Here is a 13311-nt window from a genome sequence, read left to right as displayed (position 1 = left end):
TTCACTTAGAATATGGCTACAGCACAGTGGCTGTGACACTTCTCACACTGGGCTCCATGCTTGGGACAGTACTGGTCCTTTTCCACAACTGTGAAGAGAACTACAACCTTATTTTACAGCTGTTTGTGGGTTTGGCTGTTGGGACACTCTCAGGGGATGCCCTGCTCCACCTTATCCCTCAGGTAATCTGTTTCTTTCCATTTCAGATGGAATGTGTTGAATTTCTCTTTAAATTTAACAACTGGAGGCATTTACACAAAATTTTACAGTGGCTTCAAAGAATAAATACAGTGGCCAGTATTTTCCTTGGAAAGAAATAGTATTTGTCCTAAGCTTCTCAGCACTTTTGGAGGAAACGAGATGACCAGACATTAAGTTCACCTCATATTATTCTTATTTTTTGAAAGAAAAAAAAGAAGAGGTGATCAGATCTAGATTCCTATTAAGAAAGATTCCATAAGGCAATATCCATTGTCTAAAAGTAGAAAAAAAAAATGGACCGTGAGATGTTATGCTGGTTTTTCTCCAGTTGCCTGTGCTCATTCAGATCCATAGCCCATTTTTCTCTCTCTTCTACCCCAAAAGGTTGCATCTCCTCAGCTCTCATGCAGGCTGGAATTTTGTTTGGGTCAAGCCCATGGGAAGTCCAAGATAGATAGGAGGAGAAAGAGGCAGGTGCATTTCTTCACAGCTCCCTCCTAGCATGGGCATGTGCTCCAAAAGTAGCAGATGAGCCTTCCTTCTTACCACAAATGGCGGGTCTCCTCCAGGGCTCCACGTCTTGCTGAGTTTCAGTAACAGCACTTCCTCCCTTTGCCCTTTCCACCTGAAGGTGGTATTGAGTTTCTGGGGTTGCTTTTCCCTTGTTTGGTACCTTGGACCCTGCTCACAGCTCAGTGTAGCGACCATTATTAACTTCTCTTTCATGAAGCCCTCAGAATGGATTTCTCATTCTTTCTTGAATAATGGTGTCTGGATTTGTCTTAAGTAAAATGTAAGCACCAAGAAGCTAGCCCTTTGTTGAAGTAATCTGAGGGTTTCTATTTATCAGAAATGAAAACTCTTAGACCCAAGCTATTAAAAGAGTGGTGGATATCTATTCCCTCTGAAATCTCTTCATATGGATGGAGACCATAGACCAATGATCCTGCCCTTTGCAAATCCCAAGATGTTAAAAATTTTCCACAAGCCTCTGGCACTTTTCTACAAGGCCACTCTTGTTGCTTAGAGGCTCAATAATAATGTGATGTTTGGAAAATCGCAAAGTGAGCATTGGAGAAATAAAACAAACCATTATTAGTTTTAATTTCCTCCATAATCTAATTTTCTGGAAATATTTCAGGGCTCGTTATTGGCTTGAGGCGGTGGCCAGGGCCTTTTTCTAGGTCACCACAGTGGTTACAGAGTTGTTTATTGCCTGAGAGCCTGAAAAGCCAAAAAGGATCTGAAGGCTGCCTGGGTCTTTAGAGGGGAGCACACAACTAGCTACAAGTAGCAGGGGTGGACGTGGGGGTGGACAGGATATGATACAGAGATGAACTTAAAAGTTACCTCGATTTCCTGAAATTTAGAGGGCAGTTTCTTTGCTTGAAAAAAGAGCTGAGAACAAGAATTATTAGAAAGAAGAGGAAAGACACAGTACAAATGTGGTGGAAAGTTAGAAAAACCAGTGTCCTGAATGTGACCCAGGTTTTCAAAAATCTGTGCAGAGCTGGGTGCAGTGGCACATGCCTGTAAATCCCAGTGGCTTGGGAGGCTGAGAAAGGAGGATTGCAAGTTCAAAGCCAGCCTCAGCAATAGCGAGGTGCTGAGCAACTCTGTGAGACCCTGTCTCTAAATAAAATATAAAATAGAGCTGGGGATGTGGCTCAGTGGTTGAGTGCCCCTGAGTTCAATCCTTGGTAAACTGTGTGGAAATGAGACAAATGTCATTGTTGTAATTTTCCTTTTTATTGGCTAAATTTATTCAACTCAAAGATCTACATTCTATCCTGAAATTAAGGTGTTTTCTTCTGCTTTATTTTGTGATACTGCAATACTCACTAGCAAGTGAAATAATGGTAATTACAAGTATTAGGTTGATATAGTTAACATTCTTACCAAAATAAAAACAGAATAACATATTTGGTTTTTTTAGTCATATCTATATACTCAAAGTATGCATATAGGTACACAATCATACTCACACATATACATACGTACATCCCATGGGCATTGGTATCCACAGGATAAGTTCCAGGATTCCAAAGGGTGTCACAATCCAAGAAAGCAAGGGTATAGTATGTGCATATATCCTATACATTCAAAGATGTTGTATGTGCATATATGCTATGCATATCCTCCCTAAACTTGAAATAATCTCTGGACTATTTACAATATCTAACACAATGTAAATGCAAAGCAAACAATTATTACACTGTGTTATTAAAAGGATAATGACAAGAATAAAAGTCTGTACTTGTTTAATAAAAATGCAGGATTTTTTTCCCTGAATATTTTTAATATGCAAAGGATGCAGATGTAGATCATGGATATGGAGGGCCATCTGTACATGTGTACATGCACAAATACCGTCATTCACAAATACCGACATTTCTGAACATACATACAAAAATCTATACATAATTTATTTTTTCTTTCTTTAATTTAGTGGTCAGGAACATTCTAAATCTGGAAACCACTAAGCTATTTACAAATTTTATACTCTTGGGAAAGAAATATGGTATGTAAGGACTTATAACAAGAAATTCTGGGGGCTGCGGCTGTGGCTCAGTGGTAGAGCACTTGCCTAGCATGTGTGAGGAACTGGGTTTGATCCTCAACATTACATAAAAATAAATAAGTAAAATGAAAGTATTGTGCCCATCTGCAACTAAAATAATTTAAAAAAAGAAATTATGAAGTCAATCAATGGATTGAAAGAACTGATAGAAAGAGTCAACCAGAGCAAAGTTCTTATTCTCAATTCATTTCATGGTTTTTTTTTGTTTGTTTTGTTTGTCCCAGAGGGCTGACAGTATTGCTGATCATATAGCATATAAGTGGAGGAATGTCTTCCAAATGGATTTCTTACATATCTAAGTATTTATTAAAACTTTACTTTAGTTGCATTGGGTTAGGGGGGAATAAAACTCCAGTGAAATATATCCTTCTGTGTTCTGGGTATAAGTCATATTGATATGGAAAATTGATGTACCAACAGATAGAACTCCTGAAGGGAAAAAAGCAGCCACAAGACAAAGAATGTATAAAAATCTAGGCCACTTGCCAAAATAAAACTGAGGTGCCATTTTTATTCATCAGGATAAGCTATTCAAAGATCTCCTTTATTTTCTACTGTATACATTTTATTTGACCCTGTTTAAATCATGTGGTAGAAATAGTCACATATCTAAAACAAATAGCAAACTGAGTTTTGAATATTTCAGTCATCATCGGATCCCTAGACTGAAAGCTGAATATATTAAACCACTGTGCTTACTATTTAGTACCAAAGTCATCAAAAGTTATTTTCTTTCCCTTTTTTTTTTTTTTTTTTAGGTTCTTGGTTTAGATAGGCAGGAAGACACTGAGTTTGGACATTATTTCCATGAAAGCAAAGGTCATATTTGGAAACTGTTGGGTCTAATTGGAGGCATCCATGGATTTTTCTTGATAGAAAAATGTTTTATTCTTCTTGTGTCACCAAATGTCAAGGTAAATTTTAAGTTTTATTTATCCCTTTTTCCAAGATTTTTATATCTTTTGTTTGAAAGGTCCTTATTCAGAAGTATTGATATCTTTATGAAGTTGTCTATGCAAGGGATTCTTCAAAGAATCATTCTAACAAGTTTCTCCTAATATTTTTTAAACATCTATTGCTGGTCAGTTAATATACTTGCTACAACCGTCTATGTAATCTTCATGTTTGGTACAAAACAGGACACTATTTCATGTCTGGGGAAAGTGGCTCAGGACTGGAGTTGTGGCTCAGTGGTGGAGCGCTTGCCTGGCATGCATGAGACCTTGGGTTTGACACTCAGCACTGCATATACAAAAATAAAATAAAAGATCCATTGACAGCTAAAAATATTTTCTAAAAATAAAACAACAACAACAAAAAAAGAATTGGCTCAAAGTTCTAGCTACTAATCAGGATTTAGGATGTCTTTCTTATCCATAAACAGATAACAAACAAATGAAAACTTTCAACGTTCACAAAATCACCAGCCATCATCTATTTTAAGGGCTTTTAAAATTATACAAAACCAGAAGCTCAGGAATGTGATTTGTAGCAAATATTTTTCCAGCTTGAGTAATTTCTTTCATTGTGCTTTGATAATCATCTTCATTTTTAATGAAATAAAAGCAATGTGGATTATTTGTGAATTATTTTTCTTTTGCTCTTACACAATGTTGTATAAGAAAAATAAGTTACCTGTTTGGTGGGATGGTTAAAAAGGGTCAATTTTTATGAAGGACTCTAAAAAATTGAAGCCAGTTTTCATGATAAAGTCCTCAGGTTCTTCAGTCCTGTGGTTTTTCCACTTATTCCCTGAACTTTACCTCTCCACATAACAACTGGCAACTTAGATTTAATTCCCAGGGCAAACATGACTACCTTTTAAATATCAGCACTGGTTTATTACCATTCCTAAGTTTGTACAAAGTTATTTTTATGCATCAAAATATAAAATGGCTTTATGGATGAATGGAGGGACAGGTGGGCAGATCTGTGATAAAATACATTATAGGAAGATGTTAATGGTAGGATCCAAGAAGTGGTTATCTGTATGTGCCCACAGAGCTTTTCTGTATGTTTGAAACTTTTCATTAATAAATGGATGTCCAACCAATAAAAAAATTTAAAAATAAATAAATAAATAAATGGATGTCAAGGATTCAAACAGATTTCAAATCAAGTCTTATAAACATTTTGTTTCAATGAGGCAGGATTTTCTTTGGCCTGGGGCACAAGCTAGGACACTACATTAATTCAAAAATTATGAATTACAGCTGCAATCATAGCAATTACCAAAACATTTAGGAAATTAGCCTCCACAAATGAAGTTCTAATCTTAAAAAGTACAAATAGCAGCTACAGATCTCCATTTACCTACAGTAGATTAGCATTCATGGACTGGGGAAGCTAAACTAAAATATCTGTCTATCTCTACTGAATGATTAGATGTTTAACCAGTTTGGAAATTGGTAAAAGAAATTCTGAACAACTAATCTGTAGTTCATTTAGATTGTCCTTAAGCTCGTCAGGAAACTTAAAATGAGTTTCAACAATACAATATCAAAAAACTTTTTATTGCTGGGCACAGTGGCTTGAGAGGCTGAGACAGGAGGATCGAAAGTTCAAAGCCAGCCTCAGCAACAGCGAGGTGCTAAGCAACTCAGTGAGACCCTTTCTCTAAATAAAATACAAAATAGGGATGGGGATATGGCTGATTGGTTCAGTATCCCTGAGTTCAATCCCCATTACCAAAAAAAAAAAAAAGAAAAAGAAAAAGAAACACAAATATTTATAATGCTCTAATTGAAGAATGCCTTACTGGAGTTATTATTTTGTAATTACGGGGTACAATACAGTGGATGATTATCATTTTGCTATCTCTATCAGAAAGCGCTAAAATTAAATTTTGTTTAAATATAATTTTAGTGACAATATAAAAACTACCACCATTCAAACTTCTGTTACTCTCAACTAGACATTTTAAAAATTGTATTCTTAAAGCATTCTGAGCATGCATGATTGTTGCAGAGAAGAACTGTGCTTCTCTAAGATGAGACATTTTAGCAAATATCCATCATGAGGACATATTCCTGGTGTTCTATTTATGATACCCAACACTCTGAGAACCCTGAAATTGACACGGTTGCACCTGTGTTCCTCTATCTTCCACACTAATTTTAAACCATCCTTATCCAGCAGGGCCTGTCATTGGCTAATGGGCATGTGGGACATTCCCACCATCTTGCACTGAACCCTGAATTAAGTGACCAATCAGGAAGAGGCAAATCTCCTTCAACTATCCAGTTGGTAAGTTACTGATCTAAATGAAACATTCTACTAATGTGATTGCCTTCTTTCCTTTATTCCTCATTAAACAGATGAAAATCAGTAGGGTAGACAGAACAGAATCCACTTCTGATTTGCCTGTTCTTCATCATGATAGATACATAGAAATCTGCCAAGCACTTGAAGCTGTTTTAAAGATCAAAAAGCCCTGTCTGCAGACTTAAGTGATTGCTATCTTTACCACTTTGTATCACTTACTTATGGATCAGATGGATACAACAATCAACTTTTAAATTTTGTTTACAAGTTTTCATGAACCAGTTGAGCTTTAGATTGTCCATTTTGTATGCTCCTAGCTACTTCTAGGTGGATGCATACAAATGTTGAACAAGGGATAAGTGTATCTAGGGCTAGGGCATTTATTTTATCATGCAGAAGAGAATTGATTATGTCCAATGAGATGTTCCATAGTGGGGGCCTTTGATTCCACTGAATTCTCAACAACAAAATCTTCCATGTTAATTTTTAAAATACAATTCCACTGAGGTTCAAAAAAATATTATCCTTCCACTTAAAGAAACAAGTATAGGGACAGGAGAAATATGAAAGTGTAACACTTAACTCGTCTCTTATAACCCTAGCTTTGACATAGGGGGTTTATAATTCAAGGATACCTGAGTAGAGATAAGTTAGCTATTCACGAGAGATTAACATAGCAAAATAGAAATCTGATAATAGATTGCAGGTCTAATGCCAACTTAGAGACATTGACATAAAAATGTTCCTTTAGATGATTTTGAAAATTGTATTCTATTTATTGCTTAGATATTTTAAATGTGTTTTGAAAAAACAATAGTTTCAGGCTGCAATTAGTTTTGAAATCACTTTACTGCAGGTTTTATTTCTTCTGTTTCACTGAAGAGCCCACAACCTCAAGACACGTGTAAGCAAACCTCTGAAGCTAACTTTGTTTTCAACTCTTTGAACACTCGGGTCACTAACATATTCACTGTTACTTTCATTATTTAAGCCACAAGATCAATCTTCTATTGCAAAATAGAAATCATGTGAACTTTTAAAACTGTTTCATGGGTTCCATTTCCCATTTTTTCAGGAAAGTATAGCTTGAAGGAGGAAAACCCTCAATTTTTTCCCAACCAACGAGGAACCTTGAACATTTGCCCCTGATTTCCATTGCATAGTATGATGATATATACCTTTTTTTTTTGGGGGGGGGTCAGGGAGAGTATTGTGGGATTAATATTTGGACCCCTTTCTTTTAGTAGAACTATATAACATTTTTCTTCTGGTCAGGCTTTGATATAAAATATTCACATTACTTTTATGTTTCTAGATCTGCCCAATTTCAGGCAAGAGACCTGAAACTCTAAATTGTTATCTTTCAGGTCCTACTCACTTCTAAACCTTCCTTCTCCAAAAAAATAGCCTATCTATACACACCTGGTGTTACTGTGCCACGTGAACTTCATTTACTTTCCCTTTCACATGACAAAAGACATTTATTTCTTACATTAAATTTGTATCAAAATGTCCCTAATTGGGGAGTGATAGAGTTATGTGAATATACTTCTTAAAGGACACTCTGTCTCATTGGAGGAAAGCATTCTTTTCACAAAATAGATGAAGAATCTGAGACCCAGAAAGGGTATCCTACAAAAATCAAACTGACTCAGTCTCTGAAATAAAATCAGGTAATTATAACTTATACCCTAGAAAGTAATTTCAAAATCTCCTCTGTCATGTATGAAAGAATGAAAAATTTTAATAATCTATTTGTTTATGTAAGTCTGCAGATCTATTTTCCAGATTGACAAGACTCTTTGACTAGAAAAACAATAATAATTTTAAAAAAGAACATTATACTGCAGTGGATGAAATAAAGTGTTAGGTTTGCAAGCTTTTCTTTTCCCTCCAGAAGATGCCATCTGCTTATAGAGCAGAAGAGGAATCCTAGATCTACTATCCACTCTCACAGGAGATGTGACAAATGAGGGCAAGGATCATTTTTTTTTCCCTACCGCTTTTGGGTTTCATAAAAGCTTGCATAATTTAAAAGTCTGAATTACAGACTGTCTTTTGGTAGCCTACCGCCATCCACGGAAGGTACCGATCTGTGTAAGAGAGCTATTTTTATCAAAATGTAGGTAGTGCAAAAAGTATGCCTTATTCACATTGTTCAATTTTAGATTACATATTGTCTATGAAACCAAGTAGTTTTAACATCTACCTAGAGTATCAAAATATCTTTTAAAACTTAATATAACTCTTCAGATGTTTATGTTTCAGCCAAATGTGACTGTTACCCGGTTTTCACCAGTTATTTTTAAATTTTCAATAGAAAGGTCCAGAAGATTTACACTCTGCTGAGAGTCCCATAGACAGTATGACAGCCTCCCACAGAAAATGTGAGTACCAATTTAAAACAAAAAAAACAGGTCTGGGGTTGTGGCTCAGTGGCAGAGCGCTGGCTTAGCACATGTGAGGCGCTGGGTTCGAGTCTCAGCACCACATAAAAAACAAATAAAATAAAGTATTGTGTCTATCTACAACTAAAAAAATAAATTAAAAAAAAAACCCTAACAACTCATCTTTAAATGTAGTAAGTGCCATAGAAAAAGACTGTATCTGTTTAAAAATAAAATGGCAAAAGCATATAATTTCATATTGGATATCTAGTTCATTATTAAAAACTTAGCAATAAGATCTTCAATAAAAACCCATTCTCATCTGTCTCCCAAACATACTACACATTCATAACAACTTGACTCCATTATTTTAAATGACATTTTCCCCCTTTGCCTAGATTGAGAGGTCCTAAAATCTTCAGTGTATACACATGCATGGTTATCAGGACTCCTTTTAAATTATGCCTCTATGATGTTTGAGACTTTTAATTCACTCTGAAATGTGGAGACTTCCTTGATTTTTTATCTTCTTTCAGAGTCGAATAAAAGTTCATCACAAATGTCTGTCTTGTCATACTGCCATTAGGACAGCAGAGTTCAAATCTGGTGATGTTTCATTATTCATAACTTTTTCTGTAACTCATTTGTTTCATCAAGCTTTCAATCGACCTTTTTTCTTTCCATTTCACCATTTCTCTATTTAATTTCCCAATTGTAGATAGAACTTTATGCCTCTTTGCTATGTTTTTGAATACGTCTTTGAACTTCATTGTTTTTGGTTTTGGTTTTCATTAGTTGCTTTTGAATCTTGGCCCAATTTTTTCCCATTTATGTTACTGTTTTGTGACACAAACTTCCTAATGTTTTAATGTTAACCGGTTGTGATTAGTTATTCCCATTGTACCACAATAAGTTAGTCAATCAGTGACAAAAAACAGCTAGGAAGAACTGAACTCTTCTTATAGGCCAAGCACAATGTTAAACACTTGATGCAGACTATCTTGTTCAATTCTCCCACAATTTAGATACAAATAAATATTATCTAAATTATACAAACTAAGAAAACAATTGTTAGAGAGGTTAACTGATTGCCCAGAATAGCTAGTCAACTCCAGCACTGGGGAACTAAAAAAAAAAATGCTAATATACCAACAATTTCTTTGTGATTATTTATTCATGCATGCAGCCACGGATCCTCTCACATTCTTTTATTCATTCAAGAAGTGTTTGAAGATATGTGGTGCTATAGGCACTGTGTGTGCAGTGGAGAACAAAATAAGAAGGTTCCTTATCCATGATCTGTTACATAGTTTGGAATAGAAATACTAATAAGAGCAAATACTTATTAGCATTATAACCAGGATTGTTGTAGCAATGGCTATTCAAAGTGCTTTATATATATTAACTCATATAATTGATGTGTTTCTTTTATTCAAAATATATAATTACATTTGCTGTCAAGTTCTACTTCTAAGACACTGTTAATATTTTTTTCCTTACTGAATTTTTAGTTCCAGGATTAATTTAGAATATGTGGCACTTAGTAGGTCCATGGTCAGCATTTTTTTGTTGTTGTTGTTTTCTTTTTTGAAAGAAAGGAAGAGGAAAGTAGCTGTGTCAAGTCAAAATTAGGACCAGGGAATGGAAACTAGATTGGGGACACTGATGTTCTTAATCAAATATTTTGTAGTTTGCATATCTTCCCATTTCAGATATCAAGCTTGGCCTTCAGAATGAATAGTGAACAAATCCAAATTAGAATATGCCACTGCCCGTCTGCCAGGAAAACACTGAATTAGCTTCAAACATTTGATTACTTGTTTCATATTACCTCATTGGTAGAACTCAGCTTGTGTTTCAAAAGACAGGATGTGAAAATCCTATCCACAGTCTGATTTAAATAAACAACAAAAAAATCATATTAGTTCCAGCTCATGTTTCACCATGGAAAACCTCAAATATATAGAAAATGTTAACACAATATGACACTGCCAGGTACATGAACAAAGGTAAAATATTATAGATTTTTCTCTAATGAGTACATTAAATTACCACCGGATGCTTATCTTCCTCTAAATGTTGTTTAAATTATCTTAAAGAATAGTCTTCTTTGTGGCTTACATGCAAATGTGCATATTTGCCTTGTGGCTGGTTACATATCCATATTCTGACATTTAGAAACCCATAATCAGAGATAATAAAATAACAGACAGCAGAAATAGGCCATACTGTTTCCTAGCAGAGTGTATATTGGCTAAAAAATCTTTCATTTGAATATATTCTATTAATATCAAAACTACATGTAAGCACAGGGAAATCACAATTTTATTTGCCTGATGCAATGTGGTTAGATATATCACTTTAAAATTTGGAACATTATTTATCTCAAAGAAGAGCATTATCTCTGAAAATTGGTAGGAACCGCTAAGTGACTAGTACCATTATTGAACTCTGAGAGCTTCTGGAGAATGCTTATAAGAGCTGGCTGAATTTATTAATGCAATATTTTCTTGTGCATTTATGACTACTGCCTGAAATTTGCCCACTTGTCATAAAGAATAAAATGAGTTAATAAACCACAAGGAGTATGGAAGCGATATTTGTAAATAAGTATAATATTTAGAAGTGAGATGATGGGACACCTTTGCATCACAGGCAATACAATCTCCTGGCTAAAAATCTGGCCTATGAATGCTGTTTATTGAAGCCACTTATTTTATGGTGTGAGCTATACAATATGTCAAATAACATTCCCTAAATAAAATAACAAACCATATTATAATAGTCCCTCTCGATCTCAGACCATGTATGGGCTGAAACCACAAGATAACTTCTTTTTGTATGAGCGATGTACAATTATTCAAATGATGTTTTCAGTTCTAACAGAACTGAAAACATCATTTGAATAATTGTACAACTGCTTACACCTGTTGCACACTATACATTCAGCTGAATAATTACTAAAAATTTAGATTATGACAGTTGGTGAATGCATGTTCCCATCAAGTGTTATACCTGGACATTTTACTATCAGAGCAAGTGTTACCCTCAAAATACTTTTTGTGTTTGTTAGTAATTCAATTCTTGTAATTGGGTTATAACCCAAAATGTAGGATTTTCAAAGCAGAAATCTGTGTATTAAAAACTTGAACCCAATTTTGGTCTAAATCGTTTTATCTACTTTCTCTTAATCTCTCATAGAATCCCATGAAAACTAAAACTTCTCTTTATTTTGTTCAACATCCAAGTAGAGGTATTGAAAGTTATTTTGTAGAAAGACAAATATATTGAATCATTGTTTCAAAGATAATTGACAGCCAGAAGAGTTGGTTGTGGCTCTGTTACAGTCACAGTTGGGGAGTGAATGAAGTACTTTAGGATGGTCATTAGCACCAATCAGAAAAGATAACAGATGATCACAGGATGGCAGAACATACACTGCAGCAGATTATCACAAGGACCATCAGATTCAGAGGAACTGTTTTGGAGAATTGAGTCCCTTTTAATAACATTCTGCAGGGAGGTTTGTCTTGGTCCATTTGAGTTGCTATAACAAGCTACTATAGACAAGATGGTTTATAAACAACAGAAGTTTCTATCTCACCATTCTGGAACCCGAATGATCAAGATCAAATGAATTCAGCAAAGTGGCAGGATATAAAATCAACACGCATAAATCAAAGGCATTTCTGTATATCAGCGACAAAACTTCTGAAACGGAAATGAGGAAAAACACTCCATTCACAATATCCTCAAAAAAAATAAAATACTTGGGAATCAACCTAACAGAAGAGGTGAAAGATTTATACAATGAAAACTACAAAACCCTAAAAAGAGAAGTAGAAGAAGATCTTAGAAGATGGAAAAATATACCCTGTTCATGGATAGGCAGAACTAACATCATCAAAATGGCGATATTACCAAAAGTTCTCTATAGGTTTAATGCAATGCCAATCAAAATCCCAACGGCATTTCTTGTAGAAATGGATAAAGCAATCATGAAATTCATATGGAAAAATAAAAGACTCAGAATAGCAAAAGCAATTCTAAGCAGGAAGTGCGAATCAGGCGGTATAGCGATACCAGACTTAAAACTATATTACAGAGCAATAGTAACAAAAACAGCATGGTACTGGTACCAAAACAGGAGGGAGGACCAATGGTACAGAATAGAGGACACAGAGACTAATCCACAAAGCTACAACTATCTTATATTTGATAAAGGAGCTAAAAGCATGCAATGGAGGGAGGATAGCATCTTCAACAAATGGTGCTGGGAAAACTGGAAATCCATATGCAACAAAATGAAACTGAATCCCCTCCTCTCGCCATGCACAAAAGTTAACTCAAAGTGGATCAAGGAGCTAGATATCAAATCAGAGACTCTGCGTCTGATAGAAGAAAAAGTTGGCTCCGATCTACATATTGTAGGGTCGGGCTCCAAATTCCTTAATAGGACACCCATAGCACAAAAGTTGATAACAAGAATCAACAAATGGGACTTACTTAAACTGAAAAGTTTTCTCTCAGCAAGAGAAACAATAAAAGAGGTAAATAGGGAGCCTACATCATGGGAACAAATTTTTACTCCTCACACTTCAGATAGAGCCCTAATATCCAGAGTATACAAAGAACTCAAAAAATTAAACAATAAGAAAACAAATAACCCAATCAACAAATGGGCCAAAGACCTGAACAGACACTTCTCAGAGGAGGACATACAGTCAATCAACAAGTACATGAAAAAATGCTCACCATCTCTAGCAGTCAGAGAAATGCAAATCAAAACCATCCTAAGATACCATCTCACTCCAGTAAGATTGGCAGCCATTATGTAGTCAAACAACAACAAGTGCTGGAGAGGATGTGGGGAAAAGG

At 35.1% G+C, this 13311-nt stretch overlaps 1 protein-coding gene across 2 annotated transcripts in view; it reads left to right on the top strand.

The window, feature by feature from the left end:
* Positions 1 to 13311, top strand: part of Slc39a12 (solute carrier family 39 member 12) — a 66779-nt gene that overhangs the window by 26477 nt on the left and 26991 nt on the right. For both annotated transcript variants that reach the window (XM_058572304.1, XM_046423075.2), the window contains exons 7-10: positions 10 to 182; positions 3541 to 3696; positions 5918 to 6028; positions 8367 to 8433. In XM_058572304.1, coding sequence (XP_058428287.1) covers positions 10 to 182; positions 3541 to 3696; positions 5918 to 6028; positions 8367 to 8433 — 507 coding nt within the window. The remainder of the gene's footprint in view (positions 1 to 9; positions 183 to 3540; positions 3697 to 5917; positions 6029 to 8366; positions 8434 to 13311) is intronic.

Source organism: Marmota monax, unplaced genomic scaffold (genome assembly GCF_021218885.2).
Source record: "Marmota monax isolate L192 unplaced genomic scaffold, Marmota_monax_Labrador192_F-V1.1 WCK01_AAM20220418_F8-fsc00098, whole genome shotgun sequence".
Classification (NCBI taxonomy): Eukaryota; Metazoa; Chordata; class Mammalia; order Rodentia; family Sciuridae; genus Marmota; species Marmota monax.
Note: the sequence above shows the minus strand (reverse complement) of the source record. Positions and strands in the feature narration are given on the sequence as shown.